At 56.8% G+C, this 19,454-nt stretch overlaps 8 protein-coding genes across 8 annotated transcripts; 3 read left to right on the forward strand and 5 right to left on the reverse strand.

The window, feature by feature from the left end:
- Positions 1-280: 280 nt before the first annotated feature.
- Positions 281-1,968, reverse strand: BXZ73DRAFT_81784 (uncharacterized protein; the record flags this gene model as incomplete). Its single annotated transcript, XM_048023573.1, has 3 exons — positions 281-776; positions 848-1,443; positions 1,771-1,968. The coding sequence occupies 3 exons, from the start codon at positions 1,966-1,968 to the stop codon at positions 281-283; spliced, it is 1,290 nt and encodes a 429-aa protein (XP_047872422.1).
- Positions 1,969-2,550: 582 nt separating this feature from the next.
- Positions 2,551-3,195, reverse strand: BXZ73DRAFT_106765 (ubiquitin/40s ribosomal protein S27a fusion; the record flags this gene model as incomplete). The annotated part of the gene is made up of 4 exons (XM_048016715.1): positions 2,551-2,637; positions 2,692-2,826; positions 2,887-3,040; positions 3,092-3,195. The coding sequence occupies 4 exons, from the start codon at positions 3,193-3,195 to the stop codon at positions 2,551-2,553; spliced, it is 480 nt and encodes a 159-aa protein (XP_047872423.1).
- Positions 3,196-3,623: 428 nt separating this feature from the next.
- Positions 3,624-4,978, forward strand: BXZ73DRAFT_92890 (P-loop containing nucleoside triphosphate hydrolase protein; the record flags this gene model as incomplete). Its single annotated transcript, XM_048026516.1, has 9 exons — positions 3,624-3,727; positions 3,778-3,842; positions 3,899-4,032; positions 4,085-4,151; positions 4,199-4,307; positions 4,444-4,574; positions 4,598-4,658; positions 4,704-4,837; positions 4,920-4,978. 9 exons carry the CDS (start codon positions 3,624-3,626, stop codon positions 4,976-4,978), a joined length of 864 nt encoding a protein of 287 aa, XP_047872424.1.
- Positions 4,979-6,410: 1,432 nt separating this feature from the next.
- On the reverse strand, positions 6,411-7,784 carry BXZ73DRAFT_106767 (uncharacterized protein; the record flags this gene model as incomplete). The annotated part of the gene is made up of 8 exons (XM_048016716.1): positions 6,411-6,470; positions 6,532-6,580; positions 6,643-6,658; positions 6,710-6,864; positions 6,970-7,061; positions 7,436-7,599; positions 7,650-7,684; positions 7,738-7,784. 8 exons carry the CDS (start codon positions 7,782-7,784, stop codon positions 6,411-6,413), a joined length of 618 nt encoding a protein of 205 aa, XP_047872425.1.
- Positions 7,785-8,451: 667 nt separating this feature from the next.
- Positions 8,452-8,969, reverse strand: BXZ73DRAFT_92891 (uncharacterized protein; the record flags this gene model as incomplete). Its single annotated transcript, XM_048026517.1, has 4 exons — positions 8,452-8,586; positions 8,651-8,686; positions 8,742-8,791; positions 8,843-8,969. The coding sequence occupies 4 exons, from the start codon at positions 8,967-8,969 to the stop codon at positions 8,452-8,454; spliced, it is 348 nt and encodes a 115-aa protein (XP_047872426.1).
- A 472-nt stretch (positions 8,970-9,441) lies between these two features.
- BXZ73DRAFT_106769 (uncharacterized protein) lies at positions 9,442-13,071 on the forward strand (the record flags this gene model as incomplete). The annotated part of the gene is made up of 12 exons (XM_048016717.1): positions 9,442-9,603; positions 9,652-11,205; positions 11,262-11,448; positions 11,535-11,646; positions 11,708-11,835; positions 11,897-11,927; positions 11,979-12,123; positions 12,174-12,604; positions 12,662-12,717; positions 12,765-12,883; positions 12,925-12,950; positions 13,002-13,071. 12 exons carry the CDS (start codon positions 9,442-9,444, stop codon positions 13,069-13,071), a joined length of 3,021 nt encoding a protein of 1,006 aa, XP_047872427.1.
- Positions 13,072-14,057: 986 nt separating this feature from the next.
- BXZ73DRAFT_92893 (vitamin-D-receptor interacting mediator subunit 4-domain-containing protein) lies at positions 14,058-15,292 on the reverse strand (the record flags this gene model as incomplete). The annotated part of the gene is made up of 3 exons (XM_048026518.1): positions 14,058-14,185; positions 14,285-14,494; positions 14,962-15,292. 3 exons carry the CDS (start codon positions 15,290-15,292, stop codon positions 14,058-14,060), a joined length of 669 nt encoding a protein of 222 aa, XP_047872428.1.
- Positions 15,293-16,548: 1,256 nt separating this feature from the next.
- BXZ73DRAFT_106771 (alpha/beta-hydrolase) lies at positions 16,549-19,272 on the forward strand (the record flags this gene model as incomplete). Its single annotated transcript, XM_048016718.1, has 14 exons — positions 16,549-16,693; positions 16,764-16,959; positions 17,025-17,061; positions 17,116-17,210; positions 17,267-17,304; positions 17,359-17,390; positions 17,445-17,537; positions 17,593-17,706; positions 17,762-17,832; positions 17,895-18,226; positions 18,279-18,316; positions 18,492-18,591; positions 18,643-18,759; positions 18,812-19,272. The coding sequence occupies 14 exons, from the start codon at positions 16,549-16,551 to the stop codon at positions 19,270-19,272; spliced, it is 1,869 nt and encodes a 622-aa protein (XP_047872429.1).
- Positions 19,273-19,454: the final 182 nt, after the last annotated feature.

Here is a 19,454-nt window from a genome sequence, read left to right on the forward strand (position 1 = left end):
CCTATGTAAATACGATCGGAAACATCCAGGGATCGCTCCGCTTGTGAGCGACCGTCCATGTCTAACGTCTAACACGAATAGGGTATCACTAGTGTGCTGTGTCTACTGTATCACGAGCCTCTATCTATGTAGCGATGTCTGCAGCAGTTCGTCTAAAAAGTCTGGCCGTACAGTGAATCTAGGAAAAGCCACGCAACGACGACCTCAAAGCGCTTGCGGAGGTCGGCCGTGGTACAGTCGAAAGTGATTAGGGACGGAAAGATCGCGACAAGCGCATCAATCATCCCCGCCGCGTCCGTCTCAGCTCCGGGACGTCCCCGATCGTGAGCGCGTGGAGGACCCGCTGCTGTATCGTCGCGGGGGGCGGCCCTTGCTTGTGGTCCTCACGTCGGGTGTGGGTGAGGACGCCCGGGTGGTCGACGTGGAGGGCGGGTGCGCGGGAAGAGCGAGGCTCTGCAAGCAGGGGAAGGACTTGGCTACGACGGCGTACGCAGCGGGAGTGAGCTGCGTTTCCACTCTGGCACTTCGTCATCCGCATCGTCAAATAGCGCTCCGAGGTCGAGGTGTGCGAGCGTGGGCCACCACTTGCCGAGTACGCCGAGGTCGGAGTCGCTGAGGTCCGGCTGAGGAAGGAGATGCGCTCGAGAGCCTTCAGGCGAGCGAGTGGAGCAAGGAGGTCGACCGTATACCAGCGCGGGCTAGCGTGGGTAGCGTCCAGCTCGCTGATGTCCGTCAGGTCATCGATGACGAGTTCGCGAAGGCTCGTCGCGGCTTCTCTGCGAGCAGCTCGAAGACGGGCTGCATGTGAGAAGGCCCTTCTTGGTTCCCACCACATCAACGTCAAGACGGTAAGCCTGCCATTGGGGAGGCGAGCGAGAAGAGCGGCGAGGAGGGTCCACTGGCGCGGATGGCGAGACGCTTGAGCGACGGGAAGCACTCCACGCCAGCGGGGACGGCGTCCTCGAAGGCGCTGGCATTGACACGGTTTGCGTACACGGAGAGCGACTCCAATGCGGGGAACGTTGCGATGGCCGCGAGCGTATCAGGCTCGATGAAACAGTTGCCCTTGATGTTGAGGCTGCGCAGTTGCGTGAGGCCGGTGACCACGCTGTTGAGGGTGTCTGTCATCCGACCGCGGATGTAAAGGGACTCAAGGCACGGGGCCTCGTTTCCAGCGCATAAGAGGAGTTTGGCAGCGGCATTGCTCCTGTCGAGGAGCTCTTGCTGGCTTCTGGAGTAGCCAGTGTTGATGTGGACGTGCTTGAGACGAGATGAAACGGCCCACGCCTGCGGAGCCATGCATCCGTCGGAAAGTAGCGTGACACTCTCGAGTCTGGGGAGCTCAAAAAGAGGGTAAGGTGTTTTAATGGTTTTGGGTATCGCATGTCGAAGGGTGATGCTCTTGACGCGAGAGGTATATGCGTGGAGGACAAGCGAGTTCATCTGTGGGCAAGTCAGTTTTTGTAACAGGGCACTTTTTAGGCAGCTGGACCTCGTGAAGAACATCTCCATTGGCCGGGTCCCGAGCCTGCGAGATGCAAACGACACGCATATAAGAGGCCCGGAGGTCCCGAGTGGCGAACGAGCGGGGCGCCATACTCGACCCCGTCAAGCATCGGGACAGCGCTGACGAAGACGTTCAAGGCCGTCCCGGGTAACGGCCTTTCAACATAAGACATGATCGCTTTCCGGTGACCGCGAACCGTTACAGTGATACACTTCGACCACTCCCAAGTCGGTGGCGCAAAGAGAAACGGGACATGTACTCACCGTGTCGTCCTTTTGGAGAGCCAGGAGGGGCTCAATACTTCCCAATCTCGCCCACAGCCTGTCCAGTGCCGGCTCCTTCCATGCCTTGCAGGTGCGGGCGAGTTGTGAATATGTCCAACCGGGCTCCGGGGAGGGAATGTCGCCGCAGAAGTCGAACACGAGCTGTAGGATCTCATCTATGAGGAGGGCCAGATACATAATGGGCGAAGGTGTAGACGGCGAAGGGAGACAGCGGGCGGTGGACAGAGTGGAGGGGCGGGCGGCGGACGGCAGGGGGGATGGGGGAGAGGGAAGGGTGGCGAGGGCATGGTGGCTTGGTGCATTTGACCGCGATGGTCCTCCGGCGGGACAGGACGAGGGCGTTGATCCGCACTCGCGTCGGCCTGTTTTTTCTCGGATCGGACTGCTCCGATTGGCCCGGCGCGGATCCTGCACCCTGCACGGTGCACGAGCTCTGCCTCGCTGCATGCTTGCTGTCGGTTGACATCACCCCGTAGAGTAGTTGGTCAATACCGTAATACATACGTTGCTGAACACATGCCTCGAGTGCGCACAGTGGCCTACGTTGTAAAATATCGACACACACGCGCGGGACACTTGCATACGCAGGAGATTCTTCACAGCAAAAAATCGCGCACACGAATGGAGAAGCTTCGAGAACACACATTCGTGAAGCAACATATGCACAGACGAACAGCCAAATGATACAATCGTCATATGCATACAGCGTGATACATGGCCAGACAGCACAACAGGGCATAGACTATCTAGCGCGAACGCTTAGACGACGGGAGGCTTCGTGCCGGGCTGGAACTGGTAGGTCAACCCGCACTTGCCGCAGTACTGACGGTCCTTGTGGAACGCCATCTAGGAGTAGGATGTCGGTGGCATGATCATCGCAATGAGGAAGCAAGTACTCACGAAGATACCAGCACCGCACTCCGCCGAAGGGCACTCGCGGCGAAGACGCTTGATCTTGCCGTCCGACTCCACCTTGTAGTACTTGAGGATGGACATCTTGACCTTCTTGCGCTTGTGCTTGATCTTCTTGGGAGTCTGGACGGGGGACGTGGAATTAGCATCTGCGCGCGTTCAGGAACATCGCGAAGGACTCACGTTGTAGGTCTTCTTCTTGCGCTTCTTCGCACCACCACGAAGGCGGAGCACAAGGTGAAGGGTAGACTCCTTCTGGATGTTGTAGTCGCTGAGGGTGCGGCCATCTTCTAGCTGCTTGCCGGCAAAGATCAGGCGCTGCTGGTCGGGGGGAATACTGCGACGACATTAGGACGTAGTGAGAAGCAACGACTGTGATATTACTCACCCCTCCTTGTCCTGGATTTTGGCCTTGACATTGTCGATGGTGTCCGAGGATTCAACCTCGAGGGTGATAGTCTTGCCCGTGAGGGTCTTGACGAAGATCTGCATTCTGATCACACACGACGTCCATCAGCGCTGTGGCAATCGACAACATGTGCAGGAAGAGAACGCGAAATAGAAATACTCACTTTGTGGCCGCCTCTGTCTGTCCAACACGCAGCCGGTGGAGTCGTCGACAAAAGCGAAAACCGATGGAGAGTGAGATGTACTCGCGCGCGAGTTAAAGTTATATAGCCGACCGCTTTGTCAGCAGCCACCCTCTGTTGATGGTCCGTGCATTAAGGTTCAGCGTCCGGTGACTCCGGCCGAGGCTCCGCTGAATCAGCGCTTAGCGAGACGCGTCGCGTTACACGCGTAGGCGCCTGCACGACGCGTCCGCCACATCCACCGTACACAGTTGTCCTCACATTCTTTCCTGGCGCGTTTTCACACCTCCTACTCTGGGATACTCCGACAGTATGAGCAGCGACGACGAGATGCACGTGGACGAGCCCATCCGGTGGCCGTCAGGTGAAAAAGGAAAAGGCAAAGCGAAAGCCATCTCGAACGATGAGCCTCAGGATCTCGACAACTTACCGTGGTGCGTCTGCTGAGCAGGCCCTGACTTGTCATGCGCTTATGTGAAGTTAGGGTGGAGAAGTACCGCCCGGTGACTCTCGACGATGTCGTGTCTCACCAAGACATTACGAGCACAAGTGAGTACATTCGGTCGGAATGTTAGTGGTTCGGGCCGCTTACAACCCTCGAACAGTCGAGAAGTTCATCGAGAAGGACCGGGTACCACACATGCTGTTCTACGGACCACCAGGAACTGGAAAGACGTCGACCATTCTGGCGGTGGCACGGCGGATATACGGCCCCTCGTTCAGGAGGCAGATTCTCGAGGTGCGTTCTGCTCGTCTGTCTTGACCGGCGATGTGTCCAATATTTTCGCCAGTTGAACGCGTCAGACGATCGTGGTATCGATGCCGTTCGTGTGCAGATCAAGAACTTCGCGGAAACGCGTTCGCTCGACCAGAAAGGCACAAACTCATCATTCTGGACGAGGCAGACATGATGACCACGGCCGCGCAGTCTGCGCTACGCCGTGTCATTGAGCAGTACACGCGCAATGTCAGATTTTGCATCATCTGCAACTACGTGAACAAGATCATCCCGCAGTACAAAGTCGCTGTACGCGCTTCCGATTCTCTCCATTACCGATATCCGAAGTGCAAAAAAGGGTGGACAGCGTCATTGAGCGAAGGGTACGTAGCATCGCTGTCTAGGCTCCGATTGTGCGCTCACCTGCTGTAGTGTCAAACTTACGCCCGAGGGCAAGCAGGCTCTGCTTAAGCTTTCTAAGGGAGACATGCGACGCGCTTTGAACGTTTTGCAGGCTTGCCATGCAGCGTACGATCTTACAGGCGAAGAGGAGATCTACAATTGTACCGGGAACCCGCACCTGTAGATATCGAGGCCATAGTCAACTCTATGCTTCAAGACGAGTTCACCACTTCGTATAATAGTATGTTCGCTCTTCTAATTCGTATCCGCAGTAGCCCATTCTCGCACAGTGATCACGCTATCAAGACGGACCGAGGACTAGCGCTTCCAGATCTAATAAATGGCGCATACGAATACATTGAGACCATCGAATTCAAACCACACGTACGCATATACTACTGGATTCTTAGCAACTACAGAGTAGGTTCTTTGCGCATCTTGCCCATTTCAATTACTTACTCCAACCTCAGACATCGACTTTCAACTGGAGGAATGAGAAACTCCAGCTAACGCTCTCCTGGGCGCTTTCAAACACGCCGTCGAGTTGTCTGCCAAGGCTACGTAGGGTCCGTCGATTTGTTGTGTCATGCTGTTCGTTCATAGCTATGTTTTGCAATACACTAATGTTATACCGTCCGGCTTATTCAACTCAAACAGAGGCGGCACACATTACGATGAGTAGATGTGCTAGTAGAGTCTGCCGGCTTCGATTCGCTGTTATCCCATATATGTTTGTGTTGGCGGTGCTGACCTGTCATTCCTGCTTTCTATATGTCGCACCGAGCTACAGGACATATTGCCCGCCCGACGACATCGCCACCGCCGGACATCCACAAGAGCAACGAAGTAAATCGTCCACCTCTCCCATATGTCCCCCTCTACTTCCGCGTCCCCAGCACAATCTAGCCATGACCCACGTATTCCCGCGCGCCCCAGCGGATGCATCGCCACGCACTCACAGATCCTCCGCGACTCTACCTCTCCGGCTACATCACCGTCATCGACGAGGGGCAGATGCACGAGATGGGCGCGACGCACGTCGCTCCGTGCTCCAGCAGGTGCCCCCGTACCCTCCCGCGCTCGCCGAGAGCCTGACGACGATGCACGTCGCGCTCCCGGACGACGAGGACGCGGACACTGTCCTGGAGCACTTCGGCGCGACGACTGCGTTCATCGCGAGCGCCTTGGAAGGGGAGGGGAACGTCGTGCTGGTGCGTTCTTGCACTGCCTTGTTTCCGTACGTGTGTATGTCGGCTGAGCTGACAACGAGACTGACAGGTCCACTGCGCGATGGGCATCTCGCGCTCTGCGACGGTCGTGTGCGCGTACCTCGTTGCTGAGCATGGTATGAGCCCGTGGGACGCGATACGGCTTTGCGTTTCGAAGCGCGAGGTGGTCGAGCCGAACCCAGGCTTTCGCCGGCAGCTTGACTCCTATGCGGAGGGGCTCGGGGGAACGACGGAGCGACCTACAGCTATTGCGAACATGATGAAGAGGTTCATGCCCTCGGGTGGACTTCTCGATAACTTGATGATGATACTCGGAAAGCGGTCTGTCTTGGACTCCATGGCTCATAACAGTCTACTAGTACAGTGTACTTACCCTCCTTGCCCTTATAACCGAGGCACATCTTGTCTAAAACTTCGCAACATCATCCCTCCGTGGCGCTCGAAATCCTCGGTTGACGGCGTTTCCGAACCAGATCCACCTTGGGTCAGCGGACCTCGTGCATCGGTTTCGTCGATGCTCGCAACGACGGAGGTCCCAATCGAACCCATCGCCCTCGCGAAGTTGATTGACTCAATGTTGCCCGCGCTGCTGAACACTGCCGCCGAGGGGTAGCGTCCGCCGAGGTCTGCTGAGTCTGAGTAGGAGACCACTACTCCAGCGACTGCGCGCTGGTTGGCCTCTTGAAGATTGAGTAGGAAGCGCGAGACAAGCATGGTGGTGATGCTATGGGAGGTCAGAGGTGTCAGGGAAAACCGCGATGAGGAAGCTTACGGATCGGTGAAGATTGGGATGTTGCTTCCGGCAGACGGGTCGCCCGTGCCGAAGATCTGCGAAGGTCATCCGAGGCGTCAGAGGCTTGAAGATCGCCGCGAGCATAGAAGGCTTCACCGAAAGCAGTGAGAACGTGAGTTGCAGCACGTTGAACACCAGCATCACACTGATCGATGCGCGCACATCAGTTCATCTCCGTATATAGTCAAGTCAGAGCGCGAGACATACAAGAAGTATATGGTTCCTGCGCATATGACGTGTTAATTTTTCGAGACACATTATATGTTCGACGTACCATCACGGAGCACCACGTTGACGAACGACATGCGCCATCCTCTGCCAAGGCCATTCTGACCACTTTTCGGTCTGAAAAGCTGCATCCACGTTACGGCGATGAGGATGAGGTCCGCGGTGATGAGGCCCGTGCGAGAGACAATGACAACTAAGCCGCTGTTCGATTAGTTAGCATGCTTGAAGGATACTCGTCGCACATACATCTGTTGAAGTACAATGAGTTGGTCCGGTTAAAACGTAGAAAGATCCCATGTTACTCACTTGAACGCGGTGTCCAGCGAGACACTGTTCACCGAGCCGCATGAGCCGTTATCTGGGTCTACTATTCCGGTGAGACCCATACCGTAGACGGCCTGTAGGTGTGTTATGAATACGACAACGTGGGAAAGGGGTACTCGAAAGACGTGCCGTGTTGACTCCTGCAGGCGCGAGAGCCAAGAGGAGCACAAGAAGAGCCAACACTTTGCTTCTACTGAGAGCAAGGCATCGAAGCGCCGAAAAGACTGCGTCTCTAAGTCACGAAACCGTCGGAGTCAAGGAGGCAATGCCCTCACAAGCGACGGGGAAGTACCCGAGGATTTCTAGGGTCCAAATGGTGAATTGCAGCGCTGTGCAGCTGGAAAGCATGTCAACGTTCTGTTTCGATAGTTGACGGTCCAGAGCAATGAATACCTCTGTCACAGGGTATCGTCAGCTGTGCGTGCATAAGGCTGTCGGAGACGCATACCTGGAATGTAAACGTATACATGAAGGCGCTGATCCCCAAGATGTAGTATAAAAGGCGGAAGTACTTGTTGGTTAAGAAGATGACGGTGGCCCCGGATGGTCTTGCCTTCCAGAACAGCTCCACTTCACGGCCGAAGACAATCACGCTCTCGTAGATGAAAAACGCTGTATTCCGTCAGCACAACTGGGGGAAGTGTAAAATGTAGTATGCGTACCTGCTACTGCAATACTGCACATGTTGGTGAGAAGCCTACTCAGTAACACATCAGCGTATGTCTTGGAGGTCCGGCAATCCGACCTCACTGGTCCTGAACATCGTCCTGAACGTCCGAATCGCTCGAGTTTGACATCGATGTAGAGAAATGACGAAGTTACTGGTCAGCGTGCTCGCTCGACGGTGGTCTTATACTCCATCTTGCGCCGGGACCCCTTCTGTTCATGTCAGCTGGTTGGGACTAATCCTGTACAGCCCCAAGCGAGTGGTGAGTATTTTGAGACATTACGGCCCCCTCCCCATACATAGAAACACAAGCTTGTAGCCAAGGTTCAAGTGGCGCAGTATCATGTCACATCAAGCGGATCTGCTTATCTGCGGCGATTATGGTGGAGCTTTTGGCATAATCATGATGGGAGCTTGTCACATTCCCACTTTCGTGGGTGACCGCATCCCCCGAAAGACAACAGAAGGACGGATGTAGCTGAGGGACGTCGGCATTGAAGGGAGTACGCGGTCTGTGGAGCGGCGATAGTGCGCCGAGTGCCGCGATGGTAGGGTTTCCCGTGGGCCCCAAGGGTTATTGGAAGCGGGCCCACGCTTGAAAAGAGGACGATGCAATGTCGAATGATACATACAATTGGTGTGATACGTCCACCGAGTAAAGAACCGGTTAATCTGACGAGTCTATGAGCTCCGGTGAGCGCCCTGTCCTGACTCTGGGACCGGAGAAGACTCACGCGGGGAATTTTACGCACTCTCTTCCGTCAACCACGAAAACGCCCCGCTGCGTTGTGTTGTAATCATCCAAGAAGACCAGGGAGATTCTCCTCGATATACTCGACTACTGCATCCGGTCCTTTCTCAGCCTGTAGTCCATATGGGAGACAGAACGTCTTAATCCCCGGGACTGTTTCTTTGGCAAGCTGTACAATTTTCTGTAGAGATGAGTTCAACCACTATATCTCGTGAAGGCATTGATTATATGCCATCGTAACCCACCTGCGACTCCTCTAGGGTCCACATGGACGCTGTGAACTGTGAAGCTCGGGGTATTGGATTTCGATCGCGGCCTGTGTGGCTCGCAACTCACTACGACGTCTGGCCTTTCCTTCAACAGCATTGGTTTCACGTCCTCAATTCCTGATCGATAATTAGCCCGCGGCGGAATGGGCCTTTGCCCATATAACTCACTTTCGGCGTTGGCAGCGTACACGATAGTGTAGGAGTCTCTGACATCTTCGACGACCCTTCCTATGAGGCGTTTCGCCCGATCCGGTGCTGTATTGACCGTGACGAGTTTTACTGGTTCCCCAGGCATGATGATATAGGGTGAGGGGGACAGAAGACGCAGGATGGTAGTCCTTTTTCCAGGTTTTATGAGCAATCCATGGCACCTGATCACGTACCGTGCCTGTTTCTTCGCACGCTGGCGGCCGCCCCACGAGAACATTGGAACCGTATTCGCTATATGAAGGTCATAGCTCACCACGCATATCACAGGCTTGTGATTATGATTCGTCGATGGCTAGCAAGTTCAAACGTTCAGGCCTTCAGCGAAGAGCAAGCGCTGGATTGGACGCTTCAACCTCGGGCCATTCACTGAGACGAGGTAAGTTGTGAGACGACTTCGGAGGCAAGAGCGCAGTGTAGAGAATGGATGATGGCGCGCGCTCAGTCAGTGAGCGGGCCGGGCTATCCGGATGACGGAGGCTGACATAAGCATATGCGGATCGGAAAGTGCGCAGTTCGCGCAGCCACCCGCTGTTCTCCTCCTCCCAAGGCTCATCTGGATGTCTGTGGCCGGTTCAGACTACGGCGGATCCAGCTATGGAAGATCCGAACCGCGCCCAGAGAAGCCGCTCATTGTGAAGTGCACCCACGAGGAGCGCGGCAGCAAGAAGATCACGTACCCGACCGCGAGACTATGCACATACGACAATCTCCGCAAGCAGGTGTGTGTGTTCTACCCATGACTCGATCTGCTGCGAACCGGTGTCCAGGTGGAGAGGTGTTTTGGCCTCAACGCCACTCCTTTCTTCATTGCCTACGTCGACGACGACTCCGAGACGATATCCATTACGAACGAGACCGACCTCACCGAAGCAATCAACTACTTCAAACCCACGCCTTCAGAGGACCCCCCTCTGTCCTCGGCTGCCTCCATTCTCTCTGGTCGGAGCTTCCGTTCCTCCAAGATCACTCTTCGCGTCAACATAGTTGTCGACTACGATGGTATAAGCCTCTCGGACACCGGCTCTCTCGTCAGCTTGGAAGAGTACAAGAACCGCAATGGGAGTGGGTTGTCCCTGTCACTTGCGTCTTCAGCAAAGAAGGAGCTCGATGACGATATGATCACGGTGAGCTCCAAAGACTTTGGCTCCAAGTACGACGTCTTCCGCAACAATGGGGCGAAAGGCTCGAAGACCATCCTCGCAGGCCGCAGTCGCGAACCACTTATCGACCCTGCAGAAGCCTGGGAAACGGCCACTATCTCCAGCCATCCCCGCACCACAAGCTCTAAGCATCCTCCAGAGAGGCAGTCGATGATGTCCGACGACTCGCTCGCACGGCAGTCCGATGACCCAATCTCCGTGTTCGCGCGGCTCAAGATGGAGGAGGAACGATCGGGTCTCACACCAGGGAACTTGGCCGGGGCCTCGACTTTTCAGACCGAGCGCGGGGCGAACTGGTTACGCGACCAGAGCGCACATATATCCGTACTCAGCGGGGATATGCAGTCTGTCAGCGATTTCTCGTTGGAGGACAACATGTCTCTGGAACTCGAGCAGAACCAGCACGGAAACTACCGGTATACTCTCACAGGAAGCAGTGGTTCAGCGGCGTCCCAAAGCATGCGTGACTTCGGGTTCGACGAGGGAGCCTCCAGCGCTGGGTTCAACGGCGCGGAGAGCGTAGCAGACTCGCTGGAGAAGATGGTCGACAGTCGTCCGGTTTCCATGCAGGCCACCCAGTTCACATATCTCAACCGTTCATCCACTCAATCCTCTCGTCAGTCGCGCCAATCCCAGCAGAATCCCTTCGGAGAGGATCCCGGCTTTATTCACCCATCCATTCCCCCAGAAGTCCTCTCCTTCGTGCGTCCCACACCCCCACTGGCGCCACCCGAAGACCCGACCAAATGTTCCAACTGCAATGTAACCTTGGATATCATCAAGTACGTCTGTTCGACCTGCGGAGAGATCAAATCCCCGATGGACACATATTGGAACGGAGACGACGAGAAGGGCAAGGAGCGGGCTATGGAGGTCGGCGGGACCGGCAATGGCCAGCACCCACATCCGTCGTGGCGTGTGTCAGCAGCCGCATCCGTGTCGTCGGTCACTCTCTACGGCAGCCAACATTCGGGTTACTCAGGCAAGTCCTCTGGTTCCCACTCTTCTGGCTCGTCCGACCACCATCCCGATATCTCCGAACATGCCCTCCTCCGTCCTCCCCTTACCAAGCCGCGCAAGCCCCTTCCCCTTCCACCCTCCCCGTCGCATTCTGCACCGCCGAGTCGGCCTACGACGCTCAACAGCATCAACACCCTGGCCGTTCCTGGGTATGAACCGCCTCGGATGGGGTACGAGCTTGCTCCACCTGCGTCCAGGAGTTCGGAGTGCAGCACTCGCTCGAATTCAGTGCTGCTCCAGGTGCTTCTCCCGGCCCAGGTACTTCACCCGAGGACGCTGAACGCGCTCTTTCCCGATGGAGACGGACCGCCCCCAGTCAGAAGGGCCTCCTACGGCACGCGTACATCGAGAAGACTTGGACGCATGATGGCTGGGAAGATATTGGTGCGTCTCTTGCGCAGCTGTGGCGTTCTCATCAACAGCCGAATTGCCTGCGCATGCGATTTTGTTGCTGATGTCGGGGTATGCAGAACACGGAGGGCAAGGCAATTGTCATTGTTCGACCTGCAACACCGTTATCAAGAGTCATCGATACAAATGCGCGTCTTGTGATAACTTCAACCTCTGCCGCGCATGCTACAGGTAAGTGTGCTTCGGACGTCGCAGCCATTGGAACGCTGATACCGCGTATAAAACCACTTAGGCAAGTGTACGAGGTGCATCCCGCGCACGCTTTCCTCGCCGTACCGAACAAGCAGTCGAGTTCGAACTCGTCAAGCACAGTCGTCGCCGAATTTTCACATCGACAATCGACATCCCTGGAAGAGCCTTGTAAGTCCTGTTAGCCGCCATCGCATAACTATCGCATCTTTAACTAACTAATGTCGACTAGCGATGACTCACATCGGCGTACACTGTGCTCAGTGAGTTTTCGTCCCTGAATCCTTGGATTCTGTGTCTGATGAAGTTCGCAGTTGTATGCAAGAAATTGTCGGCGCGCGGTTCCACTGCGCGATATGCGAGAATGTCGACATCTGCTCTAATTGCGATGCTGCTGGACTTCCCGGCAATATTGACTCCGCAGACGGTGGCCACGTGTCATCGCACATCATGATCAAGGTGGGATTGTTTCCCCCGTTTTCGATCCTCCCCTCACATCCCTCGCGCAGATCCCACACCCGATGTCTACGGCAGAACTGCAGAACACAAGTCAGATGGCGATCAGGCTATGGACGGGTCGTGATCGCGATGCAGCATGCGCCCAAGATGGCGACAACTCGACGGCTTACGGACGTCCCCGGCGGAACTCGTTCGAACCCGAGGGGTCCTCTTACTCGAACACGGTACTGGGCACTGGGCAGCGCCCGGATGGGAAGGATATGCCCGAGCCGGACCACGGCGTAACGTGCGATGGGTGCTCGCAACCCATCGTGGGCGTGCGCTACCAGTGCGCGAATTGTCCGTCTTACCCAAAGCCAGTTAGCTTGTGCGAGCGGTGCGAAGCGCGCTCGTATGCGCTACACGACACCTGGCACGTTTTCTTCAAGCTGCCACGCGTCGTGGACCGGGCGCTGGTCCTGCAGCCCCCTCTGCCGCGATTGTTTGTCTCGTCTTCCAGTTTTACTGCTCTCTGTGTGCTCAGTCTATGTTCGCACAGGTACAAGAAGCCGGCTGGTCCTCCAAACGGTGCCATCAATGTGAACGACCCCAAAGGTGACCTCTGCGTCGTCTTCACTTCGCCGCCTGCTTATACCTCCCAGACTACCTCCGCTCGCTCACACACGCTTTCGCCGTATGCGACCGGTGTATGTCGCACATCCGCGGCGAGTGGTTCCACTGCGCGTACTGCCCGAAGGATCTATGCGACTCGTGCGCCGAGGTCGACACCCACGACAATACCCACCTCTTCGTCGTTTTAAGGCGGACGTGAACATGCAGATATTCCGGTACGTTATCTGTCCCTAAGTTTGAACTCTCGCTGACGTCTCGACGCGCAGACGATTCATGAACGAAGAAGACCCTTCACGTAGCCCACCGCTCATCCCATTCCCTGTGTACAAGCCGTAGAGCACCCCAGACTTTCAATCACTGTAGTTCAATGTAACTGCACTCATACGCACTCGTCTCGAATCTGTATTATTGCCGCTGCTCATGTTGTTGTCCTTTTCCTCATCGATCCCATATATATGATCTAGCACGCCCACTTTGTTGTATCCTTCTATAGTACCCATCTATTTCCCGCCTCCGACTTGTAGGCTATTGACTGGGCTCGTGCGCGTCGCGCGTCGGCGCGAGCGCTCCGCGGCTCACGAGCCAACGCGAGTACGTCCGCGCAGAATTCAGCACGATTTTAGGTCGACCTTCGTCTGCGCAGGAACTGCAGCCTCAGGTTGAGATTGCGAGACGCACAGAAGCGAGCACTTACTACCGCGGTCGCTAGCGCGCTCGCACTAATCCCGACTGCTGGCGGAACGCGCTCGCACTGGTCGTGAACAACAGTACATAGCTCAGTTCGAAGGCGGTATTGTCGTCGCGGTTGCCCTCCGCCGCACCTGCGAGCGCGGGGGTGTGGACCTCGGTTTCTGCAGTTCCCGTACATGTACGCGCACCCGCCTTGAGGAGATAGATTCAGCTGTGTACATATTTATACCATCAGGGGTCGGCGACCTCTGGCGCGTATACTTGCTATAGTACCCTGACCCCGCAGACTGCTCCTCCCCATTGACCGCATCTGGCCTGACGAATCGACGGCGCATAACAACGACAGCCGTTGGGCGCAGGGGACGGGGTTTATCTAGCTGTCTCCCGCCAAAACGATGAGGTGAGGACTGGAGTTGGAATATGGTGTCATCGTGTGGAGTGGAGTGAGAGCGCATAATGTGCCGGTGATAGGGGACGTCTTGACGGGAAGCCCGCCGAGAGGGAATTCGAGGGTTTGGAAGACTAGCAACCCGCGAATGGGCGTCGACATGGATGGCGGCCGGGACAGACATCTCGGACGCACTAAGCGTCCGTGAGGTGGTATGGCGCGGAGTCATGGCATCGGACTGCGCTCAGAGGTCGGGGTTGAGGTCGAGGTCGAGGTCAAAGAACGGCTGCTGCGGGGGCCGCAGGTCGGGGCGGTACGGGTTCGCGCCGGGGTACGTCCCGAGCTCGAGCGGCGGCGGCGACACGGGACGCGCTGGGAATTGTAACCAAGCAACGCACAACAGGGTTCCAGAGTGGACGCGGCGAGGAAGAGGGCGTCAGCGTCAGCGTCACGCTGCTCAGGCGCGAGGACGTACGTTTGACTGAATGCGTCTCGCCGAGGATGCCGAGCGGGCCTCGTCGTTCATGTGCCCGCGGCGCATCTTCTCTTCGTTCGGGAACGGCGGGAAGAAGAGCGGCGGCGGGGGCTGGCCAGGCGCGAGGTCGGGCATGTTCGGCGGCGCGGAGGTGAACGCGGAGAGGCTCTGCGCATACGCGAGCAGCTCCGGATACGGGATCGCGGCTGGCGAGGACGGTGTGTTAGCGCGCGTACAACGGGCCGGGCGAGGTACGCGGAAGAGGAAGGCTGAAAGGTTGATTGAGAGCCATATGCGCAGGAACCTGCGAGGTGGGTGCATGGCCTTCTCTTCTGTGCGGGACAATAGCGCGAGCGCCGGGCAGGAACGAGGGACGGCGCGCGTACGGTCCGTACACGTACGGCCAGGGCGCGCTCTATGGCCGCGGACGTCGGAGTGCACTTGGGGGTAGGTAAAGCTGCGGTGTGTTCTGTCACCGGAGGACGGGCACAGAGGCAACTCTTTTGTCTCGTCTTGCGGCGGCGGCCACCTCGCGACAGAGCTTCCATGCAGCCGCAGCGCGGCGAGGAATGGATGTGCGGGCACGCAGCTCGCCGGCGTGAAGAAGGTCGAGCTGCGTGCCCGCTCCGCCCGGCTCTGGCGAATACACGAGCAAACGTAGAGCACCACTCACCCGTCTTTGCTTCTTCGATCGCCTTTATTCGCTCTTCACCCTCTCGTACGATCGCGTCGAGCTCTCTCCGTCCTTCGTCTAGGATGTTCACGGCCTCACGCCATTTCCGGTCGAGCGCGAGGACCTCGTCCTTCAGCCGCTCTATACGGCGTTGCCGCACTTGGTGCGCCCGCGCACGCTGCATCGCGTCAGCGAGCGCCGTGTCCGCCGCGAGGAGCTCCGATACACTGGGCGCGGGTGGTGGGCGGGACTGCGGGGGGCCGAGCGACTGGAAGACTGTGGTCGAGAGCGTTTGGAGGCGCGCGAGTGGGTTTAGGAGGAATTCAGACATCGAGGCAGTAGGCGCGGATTGTATGGGGACATCTGGTCCATAGAAGATTGGGTAGCCCTGCTGTGTTGGCTGCAAAGTCGAGGACTGTGTGGAGTAGGGCTGCGAAAGGGAGGGGTGGCTGAATTGCGACGTTGACGGGCCGGCGAAGGCTTGGAACGCCATTGTATGCAACCCTGTTAAAGCGTCGTCGAAATGCTGGACAGCGGCGGGGCGCAGGGGCGCAGAGATGATCGCGGTAAGAGGCGATGGTGGACGTCCGCGGCCGGGCTCGTGCGACGCGCTCAACGCCACCGAGGTCCGACGCGTCTTCGAAGTCAGCGCTCACGCGACTCTCTTCCTTCCACCCCGATGCAAAGTTCTCCGGCTCGCCGTTCTCGCCTTTCGCTGAGCGCATACGAGGTCCTGCTGCATCTCGGGGTCGTGTCTTTGTTTAGCATGACCACCCCCTCCGGCCTTCTCTCAATGGAGCCATGACTGCGCAAACTCATTCCCCATCCTTCGCCATTCTATCCGCCTTCGGTGATATAATGGTCGGTCTGTCGCGGTGAAGAATGGCCATGAGGCCTTCAGGTGCATGACAATAGCTGTGGGAAGAGGTAATTTGCCCAGCCCATTCGAGCGTGTCAGTCCTTGGAAAACGCGTGTTCAGAACATCGAATATTCTGAGCTCGTCGCTTACGTCGCCCTGCCGTCCTCGTGCCTTGTATGACTGGCCATTTTTCTTTCCTGAAGGTTGAAGCCACAAGCTTAAGCAACCCGATGAGCTGCAACCATCCACAGAAGCTGCGTCGGGAATCACTTCGCGGTGAGCAGTCTATGATGTTGGGCCTTAGCATGCGGTATGCTTATGCTACTGTCAGAAGGTGCCGGAAATGTCAGGTCCTGGCAGCATTCAATGACCACAATTGTGCCCAAGTTCCTCCGCTCGCACGGGGAGGCCGTTCTCGGTGCCGTTGTCGCCACAGCAACAAGCAGCTATTGTGGCTACTCTGGGCTGACGGTGCTTAGCCGACGACGTTTCCTGCAACGGACCTCGAGTCACCTCGTGCCGTTCGCCTTCGGGCAGATCAAACCTAGCCATCTTCTCAACCCGCCGGCACGCGGGCTGACCTTCGCCAGCGATCCAGATTCACCCGTGTCCCTCGTCGAGTCCAGCCGCCGACGGTCCGTGTCGGTATAAAAACCCCTCGCACTCGTCCCCCATCCTCACCGCCGCCGCCCCCTCTCCACCCGGCTCTCGCGCATCCGCACTCGCCATGCGCGCCCGCCTCCTTGCAGCCCTTGTGGCTTCCGCTCCACTCGCGGCGTACGCGGCAATTCCTGCTAGTGCCACACCTAGCTCGTGGCCGCACGACTACTCCGGCAAGCCGTCAGGCGACTACAGTCCTGCATGGCAGTCCTGTGCGTCTTCTCTCGCCCAGATGACGCGCATATAACATCCCGCTGACGTCGTAATACTTTTCCTCTTCAGACTTTGCGGTCACAGACGCTCTTCCGGGCGTCAACTGGACTCTCCCGCGCAGCTTTGCGGGCAACATTGGCGTCAATCGCGCCGCGCACCCTAACAACACCCTCTTCTTCTGGGGGTTCGAGAGTGAGAACGGATCACTCACTGCCGCAGCAGATGAGCGGTCCTCCGAGCCCTGGGGCATCTGGTTGAACGGCGGGTGCGTGGTCTTTCTGTGAGCTCACGTACACAGGGAACGACATTGACATGATCCTACTCTCGCAGCCCCGGGTCGTCTAGTATGCTTGGCCTGGTCTACGAGGTTTATTCCACGGGTTCACCCTTCATTGCACCCAAACTGATGTTTGCTTTGTAGAACGGACCCATTCACGTTGACGCCGACTCAAAACCTTGGGAAAACACCTACAGTTGGGACAAAGTCGCGGACTACTTCTGGATTGACCAGCCTGTGTATGTCGTTGCGTTTGAACGCAGCAAGACGAAATTACTAATCAAGCTATATGCAGAGGTGTCGGTTGGGCGACCTCAGAGCCTGATGGTTACGGTAAGACTGTGACTATATGTACGGAGTGTTGGTCACTAACATAATCTGACACAGTCCACGACGAAGATGAGGTTGGAACCGATTTTGTGAGTATTCCGATGAAGTTTCCATTCATGCATATACTGATTCAAAGTCTTTAGATGGGTTTCCTCACCAACCTTGTCAAAGTCTTCCCGAGTCTTGCAACTCGGCCGCTTCATCTGACGGGGGAAAGCTACGCAGGGACTTACATCGTGAGCATCAGAAACCTATGCTAGTGCGGTGGCGTGTTAACCCCGTTTACTCCAGCCCTATATCATGAAGGCGTATTTCCAGCTGGAGAATCCTCCCGTGAAGATCTCCAAGTTCGCAATCGGGGACGGTACGATTGGATCTGGTGTTGTTTTTGAAGAGATCCCTGTCGTAAGAGCCGCCAGTGAAGGAACGAATCCCCCCAGCTGACTTGTATTCTATCCAGCTCACGATCATTGAAACGTACCCCCAACTAATCGCATACAATACCGAGGTCTTTGAATACTTCCGTGAACAGTACGAAGCCGATACTTCCGCGCTTCGTGTCTTTATCTGATCCGCTTGACTTCGTTTCTTAGAGAACACCTATGCGGTTATGACATCAACCTCACCTACCCACAGTCCGGAGGCCTCTTTCCCTCCTTTGTGTACACCGATCCTACCGACCTTAACCGGGCCAACTTCGCGCAAACGCGCCGCGCGAGTCGCAGAAAGCTGGCAAACCTCGCACTGGATGCCGCTACACTGGCCACTGTCGCGGACGCGAAGGGGCTCAAGAGGCGCACCAGCGAGTGGATCGCGGAGAAGCGCGATTTGAGCGACAGGGCGAACGGAACTCTCGATCCATGGTATGGATGCTACTTGCTGGAGGAGCTGGTTGACTACGCAATGAACTTCTCTGCACCGTGGAGTAAGTGGATGACTAGTTGCATCTCGTTCCATACTGATAATCCGTGTTGTAGTGAACGTGGGGAACGCGGCGAACGAGCAGGGCTGGGACGTGAGTACACAGCAACTCTCGCTGTCTGAACCGCACTGACATCATGTCTGTACAGTGGTACCAGATTACCGACGGTCTTTGGCCTGAGTTCCCTATAGACGGCTCTGAATTCTTCAATGGCAAGCATGCTCGTCATGGGGCATCCATCACACTGTGCTGATCCCACTACGTTTAGATGACGCAGTTCGCGCAGCTATCCATGCGCCACAAGCAAGAACTGGGCAGGATCAATCTCTTACCCTTTCTTGGTGATCCTGTCAACGGCTGGGACCCTAGTATGTGTCTCTTACACTTCGTGATTTGCATGTCATTAATGTCATTCTCAGGTGTCGAGCCAATGGCCTTCCTCTCTGAGCTCGCGACCAACATGTCCGAAAACGACATTTCAGTCGTCCTTTACATGGGGAACGATGACGCTCTCATCGCCCACCGTGGTTACGAAAGTGGGGATCGTCCTCCTCGATGCCAGTTGTATACGCTGACAATGTTTTCCAGTCGTGATACAAAACACTACCTTCGGCGGCGTACAAGGCTTCACTCGCCGGCCCGCGACGCCCTGGTACGACGAAGCGGGGCTATCCGCCGGCGTAGTCCACCAAGAGCGCAATTGGACATACATCCTCGTCGAGGACGCGGGCCACCTCATCCCCTACACCAACCCCTCGCGCGCCCTCACCCTCGCGCGGGAGTACATCTTCGGATCCAACACCACCGGGTTGCTCCTCTCCTCCACCGGCCCCGACGGGTTCTCAGTTGAGGGCGGGGAAGTCGCGGCGCTGGCGGTCGACGCGCTGCGGGGCCAAGACGGGATCTACTTGGGCAGCATCTCGACGACGTCGACGTTCGTGTACCCGAGCGCGACGATCGAGGCGTGGGACCGGTACATCGCGACCGCGACCGCGACGCTGCTCGCAGGGTCGCGACAGGTGACGCATAAGAGCCTGCGGGGCTGGTGACGGCGTCCTTCGGTATGGTCATCCTAAGTGCGGCTGCGGCCGCCCTTGTCGCTTGGGTCTGAGACCTGAGGCCTGAGGGTCAGTGCCTGCTTCTCGTTCTGTTGTGCTTATGACATGGGCCCATGTGTTTCCATTTGGACTCTCACGATCACACGTGCAGGTTACGTCTTGCTGTTCTGCTA

The sequence above is a fragment of the Epithele typhae genome (assembly GCF_022376455.1).
Source record: "Epithele typhae strain CBS 203.58 chromosome Unknown BXZ73scaffold_90, whole genome shotgun sequence".
NCBI lineage: Eukaryota > Fungi > Basidiomycota > Agaricomycetes > Polyporales > Epitheliaceae > Epithele > Epithele typhae.